The sequence below is a fragment of the Alternaria arbusti genome (genome assembly GCF_024043155.1).
Source record: "Alternaria arbusti strain BMP 1465 chromosome Unknown scaffold_1, whole genome shotgun sequence".
Taxonomy (NCBI): Eukaryota; Fungi; Ascomycota; class Dothideomycetes; order Pleosporales; family Pleosporaceae; genus Alternaria; species Alternaria arbusti.
Window position 1 is genome coordinate 3,771,091 of NW_026249941.1, and position 21,690 is coordinate 3,792,780.

General features: G+C 52.4%; 9 protein-coding genes across 9 annotated transcripts; 5 read left to right on the top strand and 4 right to left on the bottom strand.

Moving 5' to 3' along the window:
* Nucleotides 1-197: 197 nt before the first annotated feature.
* ARP2_2 (Arp2/3 complex subunit, actin nucleation center) lies at nt 198-1,004 on the bottom strand (the record flags this gene model as incomplete). Its single annotated transcript, XM_051441938.1, has 1 exon — nt 198-1,004. The coding sequence occupies one exon, from the start codon at nt 1,002-1,004 to the stop codon at nt 198-200; it is 807 nt and encodes a 268-aa protein (XP_051308109.1).
* An 871-nt stretch (nt 1,005-1,875) lies between these two features.
* On the top strand, nt 1,876-3,027 carry J4E86_001370 (uncharacterized protein; the record flags this gene model as incomplete). The annotated part of the gene is made up of 3 exons (XM_051441939.1): nt 1,876-1,887; nt 1,938-2,090; nt 2,140-3,027. 3 exons carry the CDS (start codon nt 1,876-1,878, stop codon nt 3,025-3,027), a joined length of 1,053 nt encoding a protein of 350 aa, XP_051308110.1.
* A 237-nt stretch (nt 3,028-3,264) lies between these two features.
* J4E86_001371 (uncharacterized protein) lies at nt 3,265-4,308 on the top strand (the record flags this gene model as incomplete). Its single annotated transcript, XM_051441940.1, has 1 exon — nt 3,265-4,308. The coding sequence occupies one exon, from the start codon at nt 3,265-3,267 to the stop codon at nt 4,306-4,308; it is 1,044 nt and encodes a 347-aa protein (XP_051308111.1).
* Nucleotides 4,309-4,670: 362 nt separating this feature from the next.
* Nucleotides 4,671-5,363, top strand: J4E86_001372 (uncharacterized protein; the record flags this gene model as incomplete). Its single annotated transcript, XM_051441941.1, has 1 exon — nt 4,671-5,363. The coding sequence occupies one exon, from the start codon at nt 4,671-4,673 to the stop codon at nt 5,361-5,363; it is 693 nt and encodes a 230-aa protein (XP_051308112.1).
* Nucleotides 5,364-9,008: 3,645 nt separating this feature from the next.
* On the top strand, nt 9,009-11,278 carry J4E86_001373 (uncharacterized protein; the record flags this gene model as incomplete). The annotated part of the gene is made up of 6 exons (XM_051441942.1): nt 9,009-9,344; nt 9,399-9,883; nt 9,934-10,178; nt 10,237-10,464; nt 10,517-10,896; nt 10,955-11,278. 6 exons carry the CDS (start codon nt 9,009-9,011, stop codon nt 11,276-11,278), a joined length of 1,998 nt encoding a protein of 665 aa, XP_051308113.1.
* A 176-nt stretch (nt 11,279-11,454) lies between these two features.
* On the bottom strand, nt 11,455-13,428 carry J4E86_001374 (uncharacterized protein; the record flags this gene model as incomplete). Its single annotated transcript, XM_051441943.1, has 1 exon — nt 11,455-13,428. One exon carries the CDS (start codon nt 13,426-13,428, stop codon nt 11,455-11,457), a length of 1,974 nt encoding a protein of 657 aa, XP_051308114.1.
* Nucleotides 13,429-13,851: 423 nt separating this feature from the next.
* J4E86_001375 (uncharacterized protein) lies at nt 13,852-14,529 on the bottom strand (the record flags this gene model as incomplete). Its single annotated transcript, XM_051441944.1, has 1 exon — nt 13,852-14,529. One exon carries the CDS (start codon nt 14,527-14,529, stop codon nt 13,852-13,854), a length of 678 nt encoding a protein of 225 aa, XP_051308115.1.
* Nucleotides 14,530-17,279: 2,750 nt separating this feature from the next.
* On the bottom strand, nt 17,280-19,553 carry J4E86_001376 (uncharacterized protein; the record flags this gene model as incomplete). Its single annotated transcript, XM_051441945.1, has 3 exons — nt 17,280-18,149; nt 18,200-19,307; nt 19,357-19,553. 3 exons carry the CDS (start codon nt 19,551-19,553, stop codon nt 17,280-17,282), a joined length of 2,175 nt encoding a protein of 724 aa, XP_051308116.1.
* Nucleotides 19,554-20,049: 496 nt separating this feature from the next.
* On the top strand, nt 20,050-21,383 carry J4E86_001377 (uncharacterized protein; the record flags this gene model as incomplete). Its single annotated transcript, XM_051441946.1, has 4 exons — nt 20,050-20,240; nt 20,293-20,420; nt 20,469-21,106; nt 21,180-21,383. 4 exons carry the CDS (start codon nt 20,050-20,052, stop codon nt 21,381-21,383), a joined length of 1,161 nt encoding a protein of 386 aa, XP_051308117.1.
* Nucleotides 21,384-21,690: the final 307 nt, after the last annotated feature.

Sequence of the window (21,690 nt, forward strand, 5' to 3'; positions counted from 1 at the left end):
CTTCCAAGGTTGCGCTCACAGACCTCAATCACGACACACAGGTTGAGTGTTGGCACACGCGGGAAACTCATCAAGTAATCTTGTTATGATTCATTCTTTTGTTCGAGCGATGGCTTCGAAATGGGCTCTCTATCAAATGCGCTGGAATACATACAATGCGACCGTCATTCGTTCATCATCACCACCTCAGTCTCAGCTTACTGCGATGATCCACCGGAGATGGTCAGCACTTGACCGTTGACCCAGCCACCGTCCGCTGATGCGAGGAAAGCGACGACCCTCGCAACATCCTCAGGTACGGCACACCTTCCAAGCGGGCAGTGGTTTGCCATGAGAGTCTCGATCTTCTCCGCTGGCCAGTCAGGCGAACCGCCGGGGATGTAATGCCAGGCGTTCTGTGTGAACATGTCCGACTTGATACCTCCTGGTGCAACACCGTTGACGGTGATGCCACGCTTTCCGAAGTCGGTCGCGAATGCCTTGATGAAACCGATGACGGCCATCTTGGAGGCGTTGTAGAGCGCGTGGTCCTTGACACCGAGAAGACCGGCAGCAATGGAGCTCATCAAGATGATGCGGCCGTTGTCCTCGATGTGCTTGTATGCGGTTTGGCCAACGAAGAATTGCGCTCTTGTGTTCAGGTTGAATACGTGGTCGTACTTCTCCTCGCTGATCTCCTCTGTCACGTCCCAGCTCTCGGTTCCTGAGTTGCTCATGACGATGTTGATTTTTCCGAATGCCTTCTTCGCCTCCTCGAATAGTCTGTTGATCTCACTGACTTTGCTGACATCGGCCTTGATGGCTACGGCTTTGGCACCGTTGTTGAAGCCCTTGATGATTTCGCAGACCTCGTTCGCTGGGCCTTCGGATGAAACGTAGTTTACGATGACGGAGGCGCCGCGCTTGCCGAGCTCGATAGCACAACCCCTTCCAATACCGCGACCGGCACCGGTGATGAGAGCGACTTGTCCCTCGAGGGAGGCGGTGGGAACGTTGATGACCATTTTGACAATGTGTTGGTGTGTAGTTGATTATGGGACGGTGGATGATGGAATATAGAGCTTCAAGGTAGAGAGCTTGAAGATGCTGGAGTGGTGGGTGAAGATGGACTGGGTATACTGATTATCTTTCTCATCTTGCGCTGCCTCTTTATAAACATCTTGAGCATTCAGTCTCAGCATTGAAACAAATGGTGTTCACGGTATGCGGGCACGGGCGGGGATCCGAAGAAACGAACACCGAAAATAGCTGCTTCAGGGACCTGCGGCTCTACACCTTCGCGCCCGAAGCTCTGGTCGTTTTAGCTACACACAGCTAAACCTGCCGGTAGACTCTGCACTCCCGTTTCGAAATGTCGTGGATGAAGTGCCGGCTGTCGTGCGGACGTCGGAAGGGGGAGGGGCCATGGTTGACCCCCGAATGAGGGTGTTCAGATTTGCCATGGAGATGCGAGACGAAGTCCGGCGTCGCAAGCTCTTCTATTCATACCATCGGTCTTGTCCATAAGCGTTTACACTGCTATCAGGTGCGACGTCGAAGTTCGAGTTTCTTCGCAGCTAAGCTCTGATCGTCGGCACGATGCAGGGCGCATCAGCGGATCTACCCATGGCGCAGGTACCACTGCCAGTTTGACGGACTTTGCCATTGCCCTGCAGCGTTCGCGGACGACGTTTGCAACCGTTTTGTCGAAGAAACGGCCATGCGAAAACAAAAATGAAAGCGCAGAGGTGTTGACGCGAAGGATGAGGCGGTGACTGCCTGCCACGGGCTTCGGACTTATTGGTAGCGCACGTCACTGTCTGCCCCTCTGCATCTCCATCTCCAATCCACAACACAGCATCGCCAGAACCCGCTGCACTGTCCACATAAGCAATCATGCATATTCTTGTAAGACTGTCGTACCTTACTAAGCCAATGGCAAGTACTGACCGATGTAGGTCACCAACGACGATGGCCCGCCATCAGACCAGTCCTCACCCTACGTACATTCGCTGGTGTCAACACTGCAGAAGCATGGACACACCGTTTCAGTCGTTCTCCCACATACCCAGCGGTCATGGATAGGCAAGGCACATCTTGTGGGCAAGTCGGTATGACACACCACTTCTGCTACGCCGCTCGCTATACTCACTGCCACAGATACAACCGACGTACTACCGCCCTGCGCCCCTCCAAACCAACGCCGAAGGACGTCTCACGAACCATGGCACAACCCATAACTCGCCTTTACCGCCCTCATCCAACGAAGAAGAATGGGTGCTCGTCGACTCCACACCCGCATCGTGCGTACAGATCGGTCTCTACCACTACTTCTCCGACCGCGGCCCAATCGATCTCGTAGTCAGCGGCCCGAACTACGGTCGCAACAGCACCGCCATCTTTTCTCTATCATCGGGCACAATAGGCGGCGCGATGGAGGCAGCAGTGTGCGGCATGAAGTCGATCGCCCTCTCGTACGCCTTCTTCGACCGCAACCACGACGCTAAGATCATCAGCGACGCCAGCGAGCTCAGCGCGAAACTCATACAACACCTGTGGGACAACTGGGACACAAGCACACACCTCTACACCGTCAACGTACCGTTAGTAGAGAACGTGGGAGAGCGCAAGATCCTCTGGACAAACATGCTGCAGAACTCATGGAAGAGCGGAAGCTGTTTCCAGGTCGTCGAAGTACCCTCCGAAGCAGACGACACACCCTCAGACATCGAAGGCCAGATCCGCAAGCAAGAGGAGAAGTTCGGCAAGAAGGAGCTCAAGGCGAACTCGGAGATACAGGGCGGCGCGTCTGGCACGGACAGTGGGCGGGAGACCCCTTCGGGCCAGGCGCATATGCGGTATACACACAAGCACTTCAAGTGGGCGCCGACGTTCAAGGACGTGTATGAGAGCGTTGAGGCTAGCGAGCCGGGCAACGATGGATGGGCGGTTGCGCAGGGATACACGAGTGTGACTCCGTTACGCGCGAACTTCATGCATGTGAATGGGTTCGAGGGAGAGATCAAGCTTGGTGGTGGCTCTTCTTAGACTTGGAGTCCTGATAATACAGTCAATCGGAAGTGGGTATGTTAGTGTCAATACATAGACACAGGCAGCTCAGACTCTGGAGTCACCCCTCTGATTCACATCTATTAGTCCGCAATCCAGTCATATCATCAGCACAGTCCGTGCTGACTTTTCGATGAAACGAAATGCAGCATCACTCTTCACTCATACGAGTACCTTGAAAAAAACATACCTTTGAGTAACCAAAGCTCTTGAAAAATGAGCGGTCCTTACATTTACGATATGACGAATGAGCCGCAGAACCATCAACTGGACATCGAAGAGTCCTCCGCTTCCACGAACTGCGAGCAGGTTGACGACATCACAAAGAGGGCCCGGAAGCTTACCGAACGTCGCGTGGACAAGTTCACTAAGATCTTGCGCCGTTTCGATAAGACTAATGGGCCGGCATACACTCGCCTTCAAGAGGAGCTCGATTGTTTCAAAAAGTGGGCAAAGGACACTGGACTGTACCAGCACGAGGAGAACAGGCCAAAGCACGATTTTCGTAACCTTCCTCCCGTTGCAAAATCATCGATTATCGACTCACTCGAAGATGTTAAAGACCAAATATACCTCATGCGCCTGACCGACCTCGGCAAGAAGCGGTCCCGGGAAGAAGGACCCCATGAGCCCCTACCTCGGCCTTTTCTGGACCTTTGGATCGATGGAATGAGCTGCATCATCGTCAACCTGGAACTATCAGTCGATCTGGAAGACGAGTCGAACGCCAGAAGAGGCGAGACGAGTCCTTGTCTTAAGACGCTTTTCCGACGCTGTGCAGCCGGATACACGATAGTTTTCAAACGTATCAATGAAGGAAACTCGAGTCTGGAGGACAAGCTACCCACCGGACATATTAAAGGCCCGCGTAACAGCTTCATCAGATGGAGCCGTGAAAGCGGAGTTCTTCTTGATGGCAAGAGCTCTCTAGAGACCAAATTCGTCGACTCGGACAAGAGCGAGAGCAGGAGTCAAATCGTCAACAGCCTGTTGAGTATCGAGTCGGCCTTGGGAGCGATGTCTGGGTTACTACCGGAGAAGCGTGTTTCGGGAAAGGATCTTCCGGCAGCAGATGCAGACGAGAATTCGAATTCGAACCTTAGCCTTACCGAACGGGCGAAAGGCTTGACAGAGCAAATAATGGTACTCCAACGATGTAACGAATCTCTGGCGAAAGCCACAAAAGCTCTTGTTGGTTGTTCGATCGGATCGAACGGCTCTAACGCGGGGGCTGTAGATAATACTGCAACAGATACTTGACGATGAAAGAAGGGTGTGGCATCGATGAGAGAATGACCAGCAGCGGAAGCGGTGGGGATACAAGAGAGCCTATATCTAATGAATCATTACTGCTGGTATATGATGTTAATGTAGACGGGTTTGACGGAGAAACTGAGTCGAACTGGTCACCATGAGGTTAGATATAACAAGATCTGTGATTCATTCATAGAGGAGCCTACGGTGCGAGATTTTTAGAGTCAAGCTTCTGATTCATGACGACTGCAGATGAGTACAGACTGGTCATACATACTTACTGCACAGTCATTGTAGGTATTTAAGAAGATGAATAGCCGCATAGACTTTCCGCTCTCACCAATACTTCCGAAATACATCTTTCTACGATGGCTCGCTTTCCAAAACCACATCGAATCAGCCCGTACGATAAAGCAGACCATAACGATGAGTACCAATACGAAGCTAGGGAGGGAATTCAGTCAATGCCCCCAATGACAAAAACAATGATTCCGAAGAACAGGCCCGAGCCGACCTTGAGCGAGATGTTCGGTCAGCTAGCTGCGGTCAACAAGAAGCTTGAGGATTGGATCGGATCGACCAAAACATCGAGCACTCAAGCAGGCGATGCGAATGTCAGTACCATGACGATGTGTGAGCGCTGTCTAGCCGCCTACGGGAAGATTTGGGGCAGTATCAACAACCTGGAGAAGACGATCGATAGCGAACCGGTACTCAAAGCTATTGGACGCCTGTGTAAGGATCTAAACACATGGGCGAAACTAGACGGAGTGTATTTAGAAGGGAAACATTCTCTCGACTACACAATCCGCGCGAGCCCCAAATTGAGAAACCAGGTCTTAAAGCATACCTTAAAGCCACTCCTTAACATCGAAGCTGCGCTCAAAATGATGACCGAAATCGCGCAAGAAAAGGCCGCCCCACGAGAACTACCGGTATTAGGATCGGCCCATGTCCCTACGACAGAAGACGGTCCTTCAGGCTGCCAAAATTCACAGAAAATAAGGCTCGAACAACCTTTCGGCTACGTTGCCTACAACCAGAGTCTCCTTGTGTTTTAGATGACGCGCAGAAATGGTCCGCCGAACCAGGTGCCTCCTGAAGCCTTCACGCATCCAACTGGAAGCGATGATCGACCAGCTTAAAAAATGTGTCAAATGGGCCGAAGAAACTAGCCCTCATACAAGACATGCGGGCTTTACGACCAAGCATCTGGATGAGCAAACAGTTGAGCGAAGCGGCTCTCGTTTGGTTATGACGCAAGGAGATGCAACAAGTTATCGGGGATGGAAGACATGGCCTGGAAGCTACATCGAATGTTCTCCAACCGCTGAATTAGTGGAGCTATCCTGGGCTCCATATTGGTCGGTCTACGCGACGGAAATGCGCTACGGGCGGACTTGAGCTATCTGGCGGGCTCGATGAAGATGGAGCTGGGTCGGAGTTCATCGTAGACTCATACGTCCGATGTATGCCAAGATGTCAGTACGTCTGCGTTAGGTTAGTGTACTGGGGAAGGAGTAGGAGCGTAGGATGAAGAGCAGGCGCGTATTTAGGCAGGAACTTCACAAGACCTACCTCTTCGTGTGTGCCCCTCCACAAGATGAGCATTGCGCAAGGGATGCGTACACCCGCACTGAAGCTGCACCTCTTTAGCTCCGCTCATAAGTTGTCGGGAAAAATTAAAGGCACCATGAGCTCGCTAAAATTGAGTTAAGTTTAGGTATGGAGTGCTCGAGCCTTCCGTGTTGCACATGAGATCATAACTTTGCCATTCAATTGCAGCAGCACTTCAAGCTAGCTAAAGTAACCAAAGCATCCTGGGTAAAGCCAATATCGCGAAACTGCAGGTGTCCGGCGTAGGCATATTATAAATACAAAGGTGCAGATATCTCGGCTCCCATCCCATTAATAGTTCTGACGTGGAACCCCGCGCTGCTACTTCCTATTTGGGTAAGCACTTCCCCATGTGTATATCCGTTAGTATACCCCACTCCTTCCAAGGTTACCAACAAACTCAACCCCGCCCCCCACCGTACCAAACTTCGACGGTTACTCCCGTCGCGACTAATCCGATGGGGCGTTTCAGACATCTCCTGTCTCGTTTGTTCTGCGGGATCTTCCACATCAAACCCAAATACTCAAAGTTACCTCGTCCGGATCCTACAATGGCGATAAAAGTCCACAAATACAAACTTCCCCCTACAGCCCTCATTCCTAACTCGCCATACCCGCTGCTCCACTATCCCGGTCTTCTCTATGATATGGTGACCTCACCGAACTTCAAAACAAGAGAGATTCTCGACCTTTATGCATCGAATGGCTGGCAAACACAATGGATAGCGCAGTACGGAACGGACATACAATCGCACTACCACTCCACTACCCACGAAGCCATGACCGTTATCTCAGGCGAAGGCGCATGGATCCGTTTCGGCGTCGCCGACTCCCCGTCTTGGTCGCAGGGGAAATACGAACCGGGTGGAAGAGGAGATGGAGAGGTTGGTGGCGTGGATATCAAAGCGGAACTGGGCGATGTCTTTATCATCCCAGCGGGGGTTAGCCACAAAACCTTTCTGCCGCGACCGCGGAACGAGGAATTGGCGTTTCACCAACCGAAGGATGTAGAGGAGGGGAGGGCGGCGGAGGTTGATGAGGAGAAGGAGGCGGAGAGGAGGAGGTTTTTTGAGAGTGTGGATATCAGCGGCGGGAAGTTCATGATGATGGGTGCGTATCCTTATGGCGGGGTTTGGGACTTCGCTGTTGGGGGTGAGCATGACGGGAAAGAGGGGGAGGTGTGGAAAGTGGGCATACCGGAGAAGGATCCGGTGTTGGGAGATAGCGATGAAGGATTGAGGGGGCTGTGGGAGGGTGTGGAGGAGGCTGGTGGTAGGGTGGTGATGGGGTTGAGAGAGTTGGGGTTTGGAGTTTGAGGTGTTATTAAGTATTGGGCAACGACCGGAACGATCTCCTACACAGTTCTTCTCATTTTTGCGAGGATAGATGTTTCTTCTCCATTTGCGTAGTCTCGATACCAAGTTCATCTCGTTGCTATTACCTAGGCATGCTTTGTCCATGCGCGTTCCTTGGAAGTAGAGCATGCACGGTAATGCTGGTTCCATCTGGAGAAACGAAATGAGATACGGACCGTCTACCAATATGTCTAGATGCTCCATGTCTTTGCAACGGGTAAGTTTTAGAACATGTGGTTGTGGAGTTCTCCGCCGCATGCTCATTCCGAGACGGGTCCGATAACACCGAAATCGGCGCTAGCCTCCACTCCCGCCCGCGCGCCCTACGAGTGATCCATCAACCTCCGTGCTATATAACAAATCGCAATGTCCTAATTTCCACAGTTACGCCATTATTCGCAATCGAAACAGCTTGCTCATTGAGATTCCCTCTGGTCAACGCGACATGTCCAAGGTAACTTAGGTAGGCACGATGCTGCCTCTCCCACGCCCCTTCCAAAAACCCAGGCACGAGCCGGCACATGATTAACGCAATGCAGCAAGAGGAGGCACACAACACCATGACAATTCAGGACTCCTTGTAGACCACTCTCGCTTCTAGAAGACGTTAACAAGGAGCGACGCTTCGCGAAAACCACCACCATGCCGCAGATAACCGCCGAATTGCAACCATAGCCAAGCGACCGAGTCGATATCATCATTATCAACGCCAACACCTTCTTCTTCCACCACCAAAGGGCCATACCAACACGTACAATGGTCGGAGCGACCTTACGCCTGACCCAGAACACTGGGCATCCAAGCCGCCAAGGCAGTGATGTGCCGCATAGCCGGACGCCCTCTGACGATAACGATCACTCGGCGTAGCCATAATCTCAGTTGGCTGACGGCCAAAGATTCAGGTAGACCTGGAAGGCGACGGGTGGAACATGGGCCTGGTGGAGGAATTTACATCGCTCGGGACGTGTGTTGCCGGCGAAAAGACACCCGGACACAGCAACATCACAGATGTATAGATGCACCTGCTGTCACGTGTGTGGCCCTTAACCCACGCCGAGACGACTGCGCTTAGGAACCAAGACATATTGGACCCCTCGTGGCTGACGGCCAAATCTGGTCCCACTCCCAGTGTATGGACGGATCCCGAGCATTACCCCAGACCTGGATGCATAGCTCTGTGGCGTGCGCGAGCTCTAACGCGCGCCAAGATCAGTACACTAAATTCCAAGGCTGACTGGAATGGCCCGACGATAGAACTACCCCTCGTGGCTGAGGCACCAACACAGGTCCAGCGCCATATCCGAGATGCATGCACGCCTGGCTCGGAATCGGCAGTGGTGTTGAGGACTCAGGATTCGTCGAACCAACCAATGCAACTCTGCTGATCACCCAAGACCCGTTGTACCCGAGTAGTAGGGTATGACCAAGCTAGCTGAGCCTCTGCGCAGGATCTGGGGAAGCCTTGGATGTGAGCGCCACACTACTAGTGCTGTTTGTAGAAGGAAGGTGGGCGATTGCTTGGGCTGGGCACATGCTTGGAGAGACAGGATATGTGGCACAACAACCTGGCTGTAGGAATCTATATACCGGGGTCTGACTGCGCGAATCTTACGGTTCGACTTCACGTTCGTCCTCGCAGCTCGCTTCTTAGGGCCGTGAATTGACTCGTCTCTCTATCAGGAGCGACCAACTCCTCTTTTCACATTCTCTACTTGCCTACGCCCAGCCGTCAAGATGGCTGCAATCAAGAATATCCTCATGAAGCTCTCGCCTGCGGCGAAAAAGAGCGAAGATGGACGCGACATGTTCTCGAACCGCATCCAATTCGTTCTCTGTGCCATGGGCGGTGCCGTTGGTCTCGGCAACCTGTTGCGCTTCCCATCCGTCGTGTACAACAACTACGGTCTCCAATTCTTCATCCCGTACCTGATCGCGCTCTTCTTCGTCGCTTTGCCAGTCCTGGTCCTCGAGATCTCCCTCGGAAGCGTTTACCGTGGTGGCCCGGTTCTCGCGTGGCACAGCAATAACAAGCGCGCCAAAGGCATTGGTCTAGCGGTCGTCTTCAATGGCGTAAGTGAGATGGACTTGCAATGATGAAGAAAGAGCGCTGACTAGCTATCACAGTACGTTGTTGTTACTTACTACGTTCCCCTCCTAGCATGGATCATGAAGTACTTCTCCCGCAGTTTTCAAAGCCCCCTGCCATGGAAAGACCAGGACCTCAGCGAATACTTCGCCAACGTCATCGTTGCCAACACGGACGCAGCTTCAACTGGTAGCTTCAATCCCGATGGCAGCGTCGCTTCGTACACTCAATACGTCGGGACTGGTATGCTCGGAGAGACGGCAGGTTGGGCCATCTTCACCTGGTTCGTCACCTGGTTGTGCGTCTTTAGGGGTGTCGGTATGACCGGGCGCGTAATCTACGTTACCATGGGTCTCCCGCTGGTTCTCATCATCATCCTCATCGGCCGTGGAGTCTCGCTGCCTAATGCTGGAGAAGGCATCAAGTTATACTTTGCAACATGGCGCACCAGTGCACTTGAGAGCCCTCAGATCTGGCAAGCGGCTTTCGGTCAGATCTTCTTCTCCATTGGTGTTGGCTTTGGGTATGTTCGATTGTACACATCAGAGAACAAGTATACTGATACGTCCCTAGATACTTCACATCTTGGGCGTCCTACTGCTCGGCGCACTCCAATGCCGTGCAAGATGCTCTTATCATTGCTTTCAGCAACTCCGCTGTTGAAGTCATCGCTGCTTTCTCAGTCTTCGGAGTTATCGGCTATCTTGGCATTGATCCCTCGAGCGGCACGCAGCTCGGTACCTTCGTCACAGGATTCATCACGTATCCTGAGGCTCTTGCTCAGATGCCAGGTGCTCCGTTCTTCTCCGTCGTCTTTTGTGAGTCTTCATCTAGCATCGCCTACCTGAAAACCCATGCTGATCGTTCCTCGCACAGTCTTCACCCTTTTCCTCCTCGGTCTCACATCCGCCTTCTCCCTCCTCGAAGTCATGACTACCCTCATCATGGACACGAACTGGGGCCGCAAACTTCCTCGCTGGGCTGTCTGCACCATTGTCACTATCATCTCTGCTCTCATTTCCCTGATCTATTGCACTGAGTTTGGTCTGCAAGCTTTGGATGCAGTCGACACCTACGTCAATGACATCGCTCTCTTCTTCACAGGTTGGTCTCCGCCCTAGTCCCCCCTTAGACCAAAAACTTACATAGTCACCAGTCTGGTGCGAGACATTTGCAGCAACATCACTCTACCGCTGCCGCGACGTCGCCCACCAAGTCGGCTGGCCCGCATACCTCATCTTCACCATCGGTTTTGGCGTTGCCCAGGGCCTTGGCATCCGCGTCGCATACGGATCGACACCAGGAACTGGCGCCGGTGTCGGTTTCGCCTTTTTCATCCTCAGCTCTCTCATCGCGGTCTTCGCAGCCCGAACACCTGCCATTCCCGGCCCACGATTCTTCGGTAAAAGCGCATTCATGAGCCGCTTCTGGTGGGTCGCTTTCTACCCTGGACACCAGCTTACCCGGGACATGAATGTGTTTATTGGCGTGGGAAAGAACTGGAACATCCCCTTTTACTGGGCTGTTATCATGAAGGTATGTCCACACCCAATCAGACCTTTGAATACATCTCGCTAATTGCATTGTCTCACAGTACATCTCCGGTCCCATCCTCGCTATCGTCCTCTCCTTCGCCTACCCCAAGTTCACACAACAACATATGTTCGACCCCATCATGATCTACGGTTTCAGCATCGTGCATCTCGTCGTACCAACCATTGTTCTGGGTCTATTAATGCCATCGTGGTTCAACTGGATCATCCCTTCTGAGAAGATTCTTCTCGGCGACAAGCCAGTTGCGCCTCTGGAAACGATTGACAACACGAACGCGATTATGGCGATAGCCAGCGAGGAGACTGGAGCGGCGCCACCGTACGAGGAGCCTAAGATGATGGAGACGAAGTCGACGAAGGTTTGAGCGGACTTTGTTGATACTCGATCGCACGTGTTTTCTATTGTAATGATCGAGGGGGTTGTAGCTGGTGGCTAGACACTCGCTTATATATTTGTAATTTGAACTAGCGATACACCATCCGAGAGTTCCATACCTCTTCACCTTACATGGAATCCTCCGACATCCTGCGACTACCCATCCTACCTCGGACTAGCCCTAACCAACCACGCCCTAATCCCCTCCGTATGCCTCCTCGGCAAATTCTCCCACCTCCCCTCATCATACGTCTTATCCATCTCCCTCAAAATCCCCTGCGCTTTCCTCAGCTGCAGTCTCTTCGCCCCCGCCCAAGGCGTCTTATCAATAAACGCATCCGCCTCCCCCACCAACTCCATCCGCTTATCCCTCACCTCATTTCCATCCTCCTTCTCCGCGTCACACAACTTACACTGACACCTAAAACCCCATGTCCTTTCCAAAAACCCCTGCCTGGTCTCGTAATCAAGCGACGCGTCGTACGGATGGAAGATCTCCTCGCCGGCTTTGATGGGCTGGGTCGCCCGGATGATTATCATATCGCCTGCGAACTCCTTCGTTGTGTTGGAAAGACAGGAATGGTTGATATAAGCGGCGTGGCGCCAAAGACCCGTGCTAGCGTTCCGTGCGCTTTCCTCGCCGAATTGGCTTCCAGGCCCGAAACCGTTCCGCGACATGATGTCGTGGACGCGGAAGACGTCCACGATGGCACCGTCTTCATTGCTGAAGATCTGTGGGCCTTCGCCTTGGTAGTCGCCGAAGAGATCCATCAATTTCTCTGTTTGAGACGGCTGGTTTAGGCATTTCTGTACGAGTGCTTTTGCGAGACCGACGGGTGCGACGCGGATCCGGTCGTCGCGTATGTCGTATGTCATAGCTGTTAGGGTGTCTTCTTCGTGGCCCCAGACTACGCAGAAGGCTTTCTCGCACATGACGATGTCGCCGGTGGCCAGTTCGCGCGTTGCGTATAGACCACGGCCTTTTCCGGGACTGTCTTTGATGAGCGTGTTCTTGGTGAAGTTTCCGGCGTCGACTCGTGAGCGGGCTTTGGAGAGGTTGGTGCGGATCTTCATCAGGTCGTAGCCTCCTGTTTCTTCTTCGCGGAGGCGGCCTTCGATTTTCTTGAGTGAAAGTTTGGCGTCTTTGTCGTCAGGGGTCAGCTTTTGTTGCTCCTGGAAGAACTGTTTGGCTTCTTGCCAGTGGCTTTGCGAGTATGCGGCTGAGCCGGCGCGGTAGTATGCTTTGCTGTCTAGTTCTTTAGACTTTTGGTCTTCGCGTCCCGTCAGTGAGGCGCGGGCGTCTGTCTTTACTTCATCTAGTCGGCCCAGCAGCAAGTTCACGTATGCGCGATTTCTGGAGATATCGCGGGCTAGATCGGGGTTCGATTCTGCTGAGATGTCTTGCTTTGCGATCGCTAGACCTGCTGTGTACTTCTCGTGGGCCAGTGGGAGATCTTGCTTCTTCAGGGCGTTGTTCCCTTGGGTCTTGAACCGTGTAGCTGCCTTTTCTGCTGCTGCAGCATCCTCGAAGCTCTTGGGGCCTTCTTCATGGCAAATGACCAGGTCTGAAGGGTGGTCGATGCGTAGTGTAGGCTCGCCCTGTTCAGTGAGGGTAAAGTATGGCTCCTTGATGATGAAGAGCTTGGTCGACTCCAGTACATCCTCGCTATACCGCGACTTGTGCAGCAGTATCTCCAGACGTTCTGCGTCAGTCCCATCTTCATTCTGAACCATAGTCCACGATCTCGCTACGAGTGTGACTACAGGACTTTCTCGCTTGACCACCAATTTGCGGCCTCGATGATGCGTCTCCATCTTGAGGTCTGACATATTCATCGGTTCAAGTTCCGACAGCGGGGTCGTGCATGGTGGATACGGCCGGCCTACGCCAATGACCGGAATCGTAGTCGAGGTCTTCCCCTGGGTTTGCAGCATGTCTGGATCTGGCGCACCGCCCATGTCTGCCATTAGAGCCGCGCCAGTGGCCGCCTGGTGAGCAGCCAGTTTGTCTCTTGGAGCCTTTGCATTGCCGCTTTGCTCGTCGCACTTTTTTAACCGGTCTTGGATGGTGTTCTGGATGCGTTCCGCCTCTTTTTCTGTGAGGTAGATTGTGTTGTCTTCTCGTTGACTGTTCGCCATCTTTCCGACCTGTGCCGTCGAGCCCCGACCGGCTTCTGCAGATTGGTTACACAGCGTTGCTGGGGCCTTTCTTCACCCACCAAAATTTCGACCGTTTCCGGAATATCTTGCTGACAGTTGTGGCCTGTCAGATAATTGCGCACTGGGCTGGCGGAAAGACTAGAAAAGAAAGACGAGACGAAAGTACGCGACGCGGCACCCAGAGTTAAGAATGACAGGATTAATTCCTGGTTGAGTCAGATTCTTCCTCACTTGAAGTTTGACACCACACGCGCAGGCGCGTTCCGAGGGGTCGAAGCTAGCTGAAATTTGTTATCGATAAATGCGGGGCTAAAAGCGACACCTTGGAAAGCGGAACTTGAAGCCGCTGTTGAAGATTACCAACGCCGAACATTGACCGCGCCAAAGAAAGACCACATCGATTCACTTCCAAACACTCGAACTTTTTGCACCCGCCTCTTTCCCCTTTTGATAAGTCTCGCTCAGACTGTTGTATAGACTCTTGACTCTGTCGATCTCACCCAGTAGCCGCTTCCTCTCGGTCTCATCTTCAATCTCCCCAACGACATCGGCAAAGCTCTTCGCGGTGAAAAACTTGTTCTTGCGATTGTAAAGCTGCCTGCTTTGTACCTGCTCTTCAGTCTCGCCCTTTCCTTGTACCCGAAATACCTCTTGCAAGATGTCGATATCGTAGGGAATTCCAAAGAGATCCCGGCTATCTTCGTATGTGAACAAGTAGTAGAACTCGTTGAAGCCCGCCCATGTGATGCCGCTCAGACACAAGGAACATGGTTCATGAGTAGCGAGGAAGATGCAGTCTTTAGCGGGATGAGGTCGTGTTGATGGGTCAGGAAAGTCGACGGTGCAGAATTGTTGGATGCAGTTGATCTCGCCATGTAAGAGGGGTGAAATGCGCTCGTTGTTTGTCGCGAGAGTGTATGGTGTGAGGTCTTTGCGGGATAGGATGGCTGCCCCAAAGAGTTTGGAGCCGCTTGAGACACCTTTTCGTGTGAGAGGTATGATGCTATCCTCGACGGTAGATAGCAGGCTTGAGACCAGGTCTTTGGGTGGTAGTGACGTTGAGGTCATGTGGGAAGACATTTTGTGGACGAGTAGCTGAGATGGATCTCGCGAGACGGGAAATTCAGCCTTTGAGAGAGAGGTGTAGGTGTCAATTTAGACTAAGATACTGCTCCCGCTTATCGCTCACTGTGTTATTGGATAGGGTTGCTCTTCATCTGCATGTCGGAGGCTACCGATGGCTTAGCCGCGGGGCCTCCCGATGGATTCGTACCGGGGCGCTACCGACCGCATGCGTGGACTTCTGGTTCTTTGATTTTGTGGTTCTATATGGTCTTCTTCTTACTAAGACTCAGCCCAGAAATCGCAATTGTGCAACGATCATGCCGCTGAAGGCCCGTGGGGTGCCATCATAAACCTGGAGCCGACCAGCAGTGCGTTCACACTCATTGTGCAGCTCTTTCGATCAACGGATCTGGATCATTCCTGGCCTCGATATTCCCGACAATAGATCGTCGAGTGGGTGAGGAACGCCTTCCGTCCTGTTCCTGTTCAACGCTGCCATGTATGAACCGCCAACGATACGATAAAAGTCATCCTGTGGACGTAGGATCACAGGACAATCGGTGTTCCACAATAGGGCGACGTGATCACCAGGCCGAGCGGCGGCTGGACACTTCCCAATACAGCCCCGCTTGGTAATAAAGAGCCTGTGACGATAGAATTGGTGATTTGTCTCTTGGTCTAGACGGAATGGGTCTTGTACAGATGCAGTCTCGCCCATGTCCAACAGTAGCTGCGCTATCGACCTTAGCATGCCGTCTTTAGCATACTTTGCTATCGTCTGTGGAGATCTTACGCTCCGATGTTGAGAAGCCGCATAGAAAACACTGACGTGGTTTTCAGAAGTCACGTGGTAGGTAGCAGTCTCACACAAATCTGTCATGATAGCCTTGTATCCGTTTGTCGCTTCTCGAGGTCTGATATGCTCTTCCCAGAAAAGTTCTGTTTCGGTCTCCGGGCTTTCCATGAGGTGAATGACTTGAATGATTTTCGAGAGAGCGGCGATTTCGTCTACGGTAGTGCTCAGCACATTGAGGGTATCATTAGCGAGTGGGTCGAAATTTGATGGCAATACAGACATTCGTTCAGAAACAGATCCTGTAAACGAGATGCCATTCTCTACGGTAAGACCACCAAATCTGCAAATTTTGTGCAGAGCGTGACAGAGTGGAAACTTGTCGAGGAGGGTCAAATCCCAACGTGGTGCCCATGACGGCATGTCGCCTGGCTGCCATTGCGCCAGCTGTTCCTCATGTTGAATCGCTAGGAAAATATCTTCCGTCAGATCTTGTTGTAAAGCCATGATAGCAAATTTCCGGTAGACATGCTCCACAGGTAAAGAATAGTCCGGTATGGTCGCTTCAGCTAGCGATCGTCCAGTAGGGTCTGCTACTGCCCAACGGTCATCGCCGTACCCAAGTCCCAAGATTGCAAAGATTCGATCGCGATCGTCTGAACACTCAAATCCCCTGGCCGTATGAATCGTTCCCATAAAACTCTTGGCGTAAGAGCGCTGATCCTTGATCGCAGACAGCTGGGATATGGCTCCGAGTATTCTAGACTTCCATGGCATGTGTCGCCAAGTGACTTCTGGCTTTTTGAGGTTGCTGACAGCCAGGTTGATGTGTGTCCACAGAATTTCTTCCGCGCCCCATAAGAAGAGCAGGTCTTTTGCCAGTGCAAATTCCTGTATGATCCACACACGCCTCCACCATGGACACTGGTTTAAGGCGTAGAAGGATTGCCATATGTCGTCTATCCACATTTTCATTTCCCTCCCGATTCCCATATTAGTCAATGTAGTCTCGAGCTCTTCGTGATCCATATCTCGCTGGCCCAGCTGAAGACAGGTATCAAATGCCGCGCGGGCGCAGACTCCTTGGTCGCGACCTAGCCACACCAGGACTCGATGCGCATTGCGGAAGACACGTTGCATGAGCTGAACCTGATGCGACTTCTCGACATGGTCAGTTTGATTGATACACATTCCGTCGATCCATACTGTCCGACGCCGATCCGGTAGCCGAATTCTTTTGAGAGCCTGGTGCAGACTACGAGTTACTGCGACGATCTTGGAATCGCACGTGATCGAACGAGACAGATCTGAGTTGCCCCAGACGTATGAAATAGCCTCATACTCCGGATCGTTGTTGAGGTCGCAATGCTCCAGGCTGCACGTGAGAGGATCTGGTTCGGAAGCAGGGTGAACGTGCAAAACCCGAATTGTCGTTGGCGAAGCTAGCTGCTTATACATGGCGTAGAAGGATTGCTGAATTAGCGTATGGGTGAGCGTGCACTGGACAGTCTTGTAGGAGCTGAGAGTTTTGTAGGAAGGCAACAGCGTTTGCAAAAGGATGACAGCTGCAGGATAGATGATAGGCCAATGATACGCCGAACAGACTTCTGCCTTGCATGCCTAGGTACAGAAGGCTGGTCAGAGGCTATTGGGTATAGGGTGGAGAGGCGCATGGCCATGGGGACAAAAGTTCAGCCCCATCGGCTCAGAAGCTATGAGGCGCATGTTAGGTTCGAGCTGGGAAAACAATTGGAGATGGGGTGCAAGTAGCTGCCAGAATGCAGACGAGATGCCCAAGTGCTCAGGTGGGCCCACTAGCGGATCACGTGTGGAGGCGCGGGACGCGCTCGACGCGTTTTGCGTCCTAACATGCTTCAACAACGAGCTCAGACGACACCCATGCGCAAAGGGAAGAGCAGTTGTATATTTAAATGGAAATCTGATTGTGTACTCGATTATCGCTACAGCGCCCTCATAAATCGACAAATTCACCCTTCAGCAGCGGATCGTCGCGCACCTGCTGCAAGTAGCTCTCCACCTTGGCCGTCAACGCAGGCACATCGAATCCGAAGTACTTGTAAGCAGCTTTGCCCGGCAAGCTGTGCCCGAAGCGCTTCATGCAGCAAGCGGCATCGGTATACCTCTCCCACCCGTTCGGCGCGAACGGCTCAATGACAACAGCCGGGATCCCACGATGCCTTTGCAGCGTCTCCCGCTTGTATTGTGTGGGTTGGGCATCGAACAATCGCTGACATGGGAAGCTCACGACACGCGCCTTGATATTCTTCGCCTTTAGCTCCTTCGCTGTGTCAACGGCATGGTGCAGTTCTGCGCCGACACCAATAAGCGTCACATCCGCGTCCTCAACCTCGTCGATCACGTACGCGCCCTTCGCGACCAAGTCCCGCTTCGTTTGCGGTAGTTGAGGCAGAGTATGCCGAGACGTCGAGATGATGCTCGGTGTGTTCTTCGCCTCGATTGCTATAATCCACGCGCCTGCCGTCTCCTCGCTATCGGCCGGTCGAATGTACAAGATATTGGGCATAGCGCGGTAGAGATTGGCAAGTTCGATCGGCTGATGGGTTGGGCCATCTTCGCCCATTCCGATGCTGTCGTGTGTGGCCGCATGTATGACCTGAAGGCGTTGCAGCGCACCCATACGAACGGCTGGGGCAGCATAAAGGTAGAACATGAAGAAAGAAGATGTAACTGGGATAAAGGTGTTTGGTGCGTATGCTGCCAAACCGTTGGAGATGGCGGCCATGGCATGCTCTCGCACACCGTAGTGGATATAGCGTCCGCTGTAGTTGCCGACAATGCCGCATGTGGTCTTCAAGTCAGGCTACGGAGGGTTAGCAACCTCGCATTGAGCTGGATGAGGGCATGACTTACATTTTGGAAGTCGACTTTGCCTTTCCAGTTCATGTTGACTGAAGGCGTCAGATCAGCGGTGCCGACCATGAAGTTGTTGATCTTCTCAGCAATCGTGTTGAAGACAAGGCCTGACGCCTTCCTTGTAGCTGTAGGCGCCTCAGGAAATGAGCTTGGGACCAAATCCTTCCAGTTGTCTGCTAGACGACCTTCGACCCGGCGTTTAAAGTCAACGCCCTCTTCCGGGTACTTGCTCTGGTATTCTTCCACTTTCTTCTCCCAGGATCTCACGAGCTCCTCGCCCCTCGCTGGAATGTCTCCAAAGAAGTCACGCACTTCTTCGCTGACAACGAAATGTTCCTCAGGGTTGAAGCCGTAAGCTTTCTTCATGTTGACTACATCAGCTGCTCCGAATGCCATACCATGTGCAGTGGCGTCGCCTGCGACCGCACTACCAAGTCCAATCACTGTCCGAACGTTGATGAATGTGGGCTTCTCGGTGGATGATCGCGCTTTGTTTAGGGCTTCGACAAGGCCCTCGATGTCAAAGCACCCATCCTCAATGTCGATGATATTCCAACCGCATGCTGCCATCTTGGCGTTGACGTCTTCGGTGTTGGTGAGATCGACGGAACCGTCGCAGGTAACTTGGTTGTTATCGTAGATGATCGTAAGGTTATTAAGTTTCAGATGGCCAGCGAAGGAGATCGCCTCCAGAGCAACACCTTCCTGCAGGCATGCATCTCCGATCATACACCATGTGTGATTCGATACAACGTCGAAATCCGGTTTGTTGTAGATTGCCTGGAGATTCTTCGTCGCCATCGCCAGTCCGACCGCATTGGCTACACCTTGTCCTAATGGACCAGTCGTCACCTCGATACCTTCATGTTCGATCTCGGGATGTCCTGGGCACAGCGCATCGGTGCGCTCTGAGTGGTACGACTTCAACTGGTCGAAAGTCATGGCTTTGTAGCCTGTGAGGTGAAGGAAGGTGTACTGGAAAAGACAAGTGTGACCATTTGACAGGACGAATCGGTCTCGGTTGAAATAGTCAGGCGTGTGCGGTGCGTATCGCATGACATATTTCCATAAAGCGACACCAATAGCCGCCATACCGATAGCTCCTCTATACCATGATCAGCCTTACGCCTACAAGAGTTGGTTGTGGACCTTACCCGGGATGCCCGCCATTGAATTGCTGGCATAGATCCGCGATGAGCAACCTAAATGTCTTCAAGACATGATCTTGCTCTTTCGATAACTTCTGGACAGACGACTGTTCCAGCTTCGCCTCTTTCTTCAGTCCATCTACGACGTTCTTGCCGTAACCGGTCGAGCCGCCGACCTGCGGTGAATCTTGCGAGGTATGCATTATGTAAGGTTATGCGGAAACTTGCGAGTTGCGAACTTCACAATGCAAACATTAGTAGTTCTACAGATCAAACAACATCAGGAGGCGCATCATACATAAGTACACCCCGTGCTGTACTGAAAACTAATCTTCGACGTCTATCCAGAACATTTGGCCGGGCATGCCACATTCGGTAATCCGACGCGTCGCTATTGCGGAGGCAAGCTCGGTGTCTCCAATTCCTATTGGACGACGAGGCCATGGACTAGACAAATGCAGTAACCAGAGCCACCAACACACTACGTCGTCAGTCCCGCTGGACGTTTCCCCGCATTTTGCCACGACTATTGCGCATTCCGGTCTCCAGGTTGGGGGACGGGATTTCCACTTTGGCAAGAATGGCAATCTGGCGCGCTGAACATGTGGGGCTACTTGATGCATCGCTACCCTTCTCCCCCAGGTTGACAGCAGTTGCTCTTACTGGCGGTAATCGAACTTCACACCGCGACAAGTAAACATGACCCCAGCACTGGTAGATGCGTCTTCCGCTTCCGAAGCCCATGTACAGAAACCTACTATCAAGACACCGCTGCCGAATCCCTCGCTGCAAGTCACTGCAGACCACAACTTGAAGCTACAAGAAGCGCCTGTGTATGCACCAGCAAAGGGAGAAGTACTATTGCATATCAAGGCTACGGGTGTTTGTGGGTAAGATGCTTCAACTTGACGGGCATGTCCAAAGCTTACAACGATCCGCCAGATCTGACATTCATTTCTGGAAAGCTGGGAGGATAGGCTCGCTCGTCGTCGAAGGAGATTGTATCCTCGGTCATGAAGCAGCTGGCATCGTTCTACAATGTGGCGAAGGTGTTACGACTTTGAAGCCTGGTAGATGCGCCTCTCCGATTTCAAGACCACTACTAACATATACTCCAGGCGATCGCGTAGCAGTCGAACCCGGCGTTCCATGCGGCACATGTTTCCTCTGCATGGATGGTCGATACAACCTCTGTGAAGAAGTCCAATTCGCCGGCGTCTACCCCTACCACGGCACGATCCAACGCTACAAAACGCATCCCGCGAAATGGTGTCACAAACTCCCACCTAGTGTATCCTATGCCGAGGGCGCGCTCCTCGAACCACTTTCCGTCGTCATGCATGGTATCAAATCCGCCGGCCTATCTCTAGGACGCGGTGCAGTTATTTGCGGCGCAGGTCCTATTGGTCTCATCGCGCTTGCTGCAGCGAGAGCAAGTGGAGCGCATCCCCTTGTTATCACGGATCTTGAGCCTAAGCGCCTGGCATTCGCAAAGCAATTCGTACCATCGGCCTTCACGTACCAGGTCGACCGCAATATAGATGCCCAAGGCAATGCGAAGAAGATCAGAGAGTTGTTCGATTTCGAGAACGTGGGTGAGTATGGTGCACCGGAGACTGTGCTGGAGTGCACGGGTGTGGAGAGTAGTGTTGTTACAGCTGCGTACACAGCGAGGAGAGGGGGCACGGTTATGGTGATTGGGGTTGGGAGGGAGATAATGAATAATTTGCCGTTCATGCATCTGAGTCTTGCTGAGGTAGGTGGACTGCACCTGATCTTGTTCATGTTGGTGAGCAAGTTTGAGATTGTGTTTGCTAATATTGCTACAGATTGATCTCAAGTTCATCAATCGATATCGCGATACTTGGCCTTCTGGTCTTCAATGCCTGGCTGGTGGTATCCTTGATCTCAAACCACTTGTTAGCCATACGTTCCCGTTGGAGAAGGCGCTTGATGCATTGCACACTTGTGGTGATTTGAGCAATGGCAGTATCAAGGTGCAGATCATCGATGAAGTGGACGATGTGTTGTAGAATGTTTAGCTCGGCTAATCAATGGCGGAAACGTTCGATCTGAAAGCAGGCTTGTTGATGCTAGCAATCACCTTCGATGGGATAGATGGCTCCTTCCCCGCGCGCCCAACATGCAGCTTGATTATGCTTGGTGTGTCTTTGATTCTGTCAGCCCAAGATGGCTGGTCGGACGTAGAAAGAATTGGATGAGATGTTTGTTAATTGTGTCAAGGCGAGAAGGTTTGGGACGCATATGACGGATGCGGAAGCTATGGGTCAGGCGATCGAGAAGAAGGAAGCCGCATAGATTGCTGAGGTAAAATGTCAA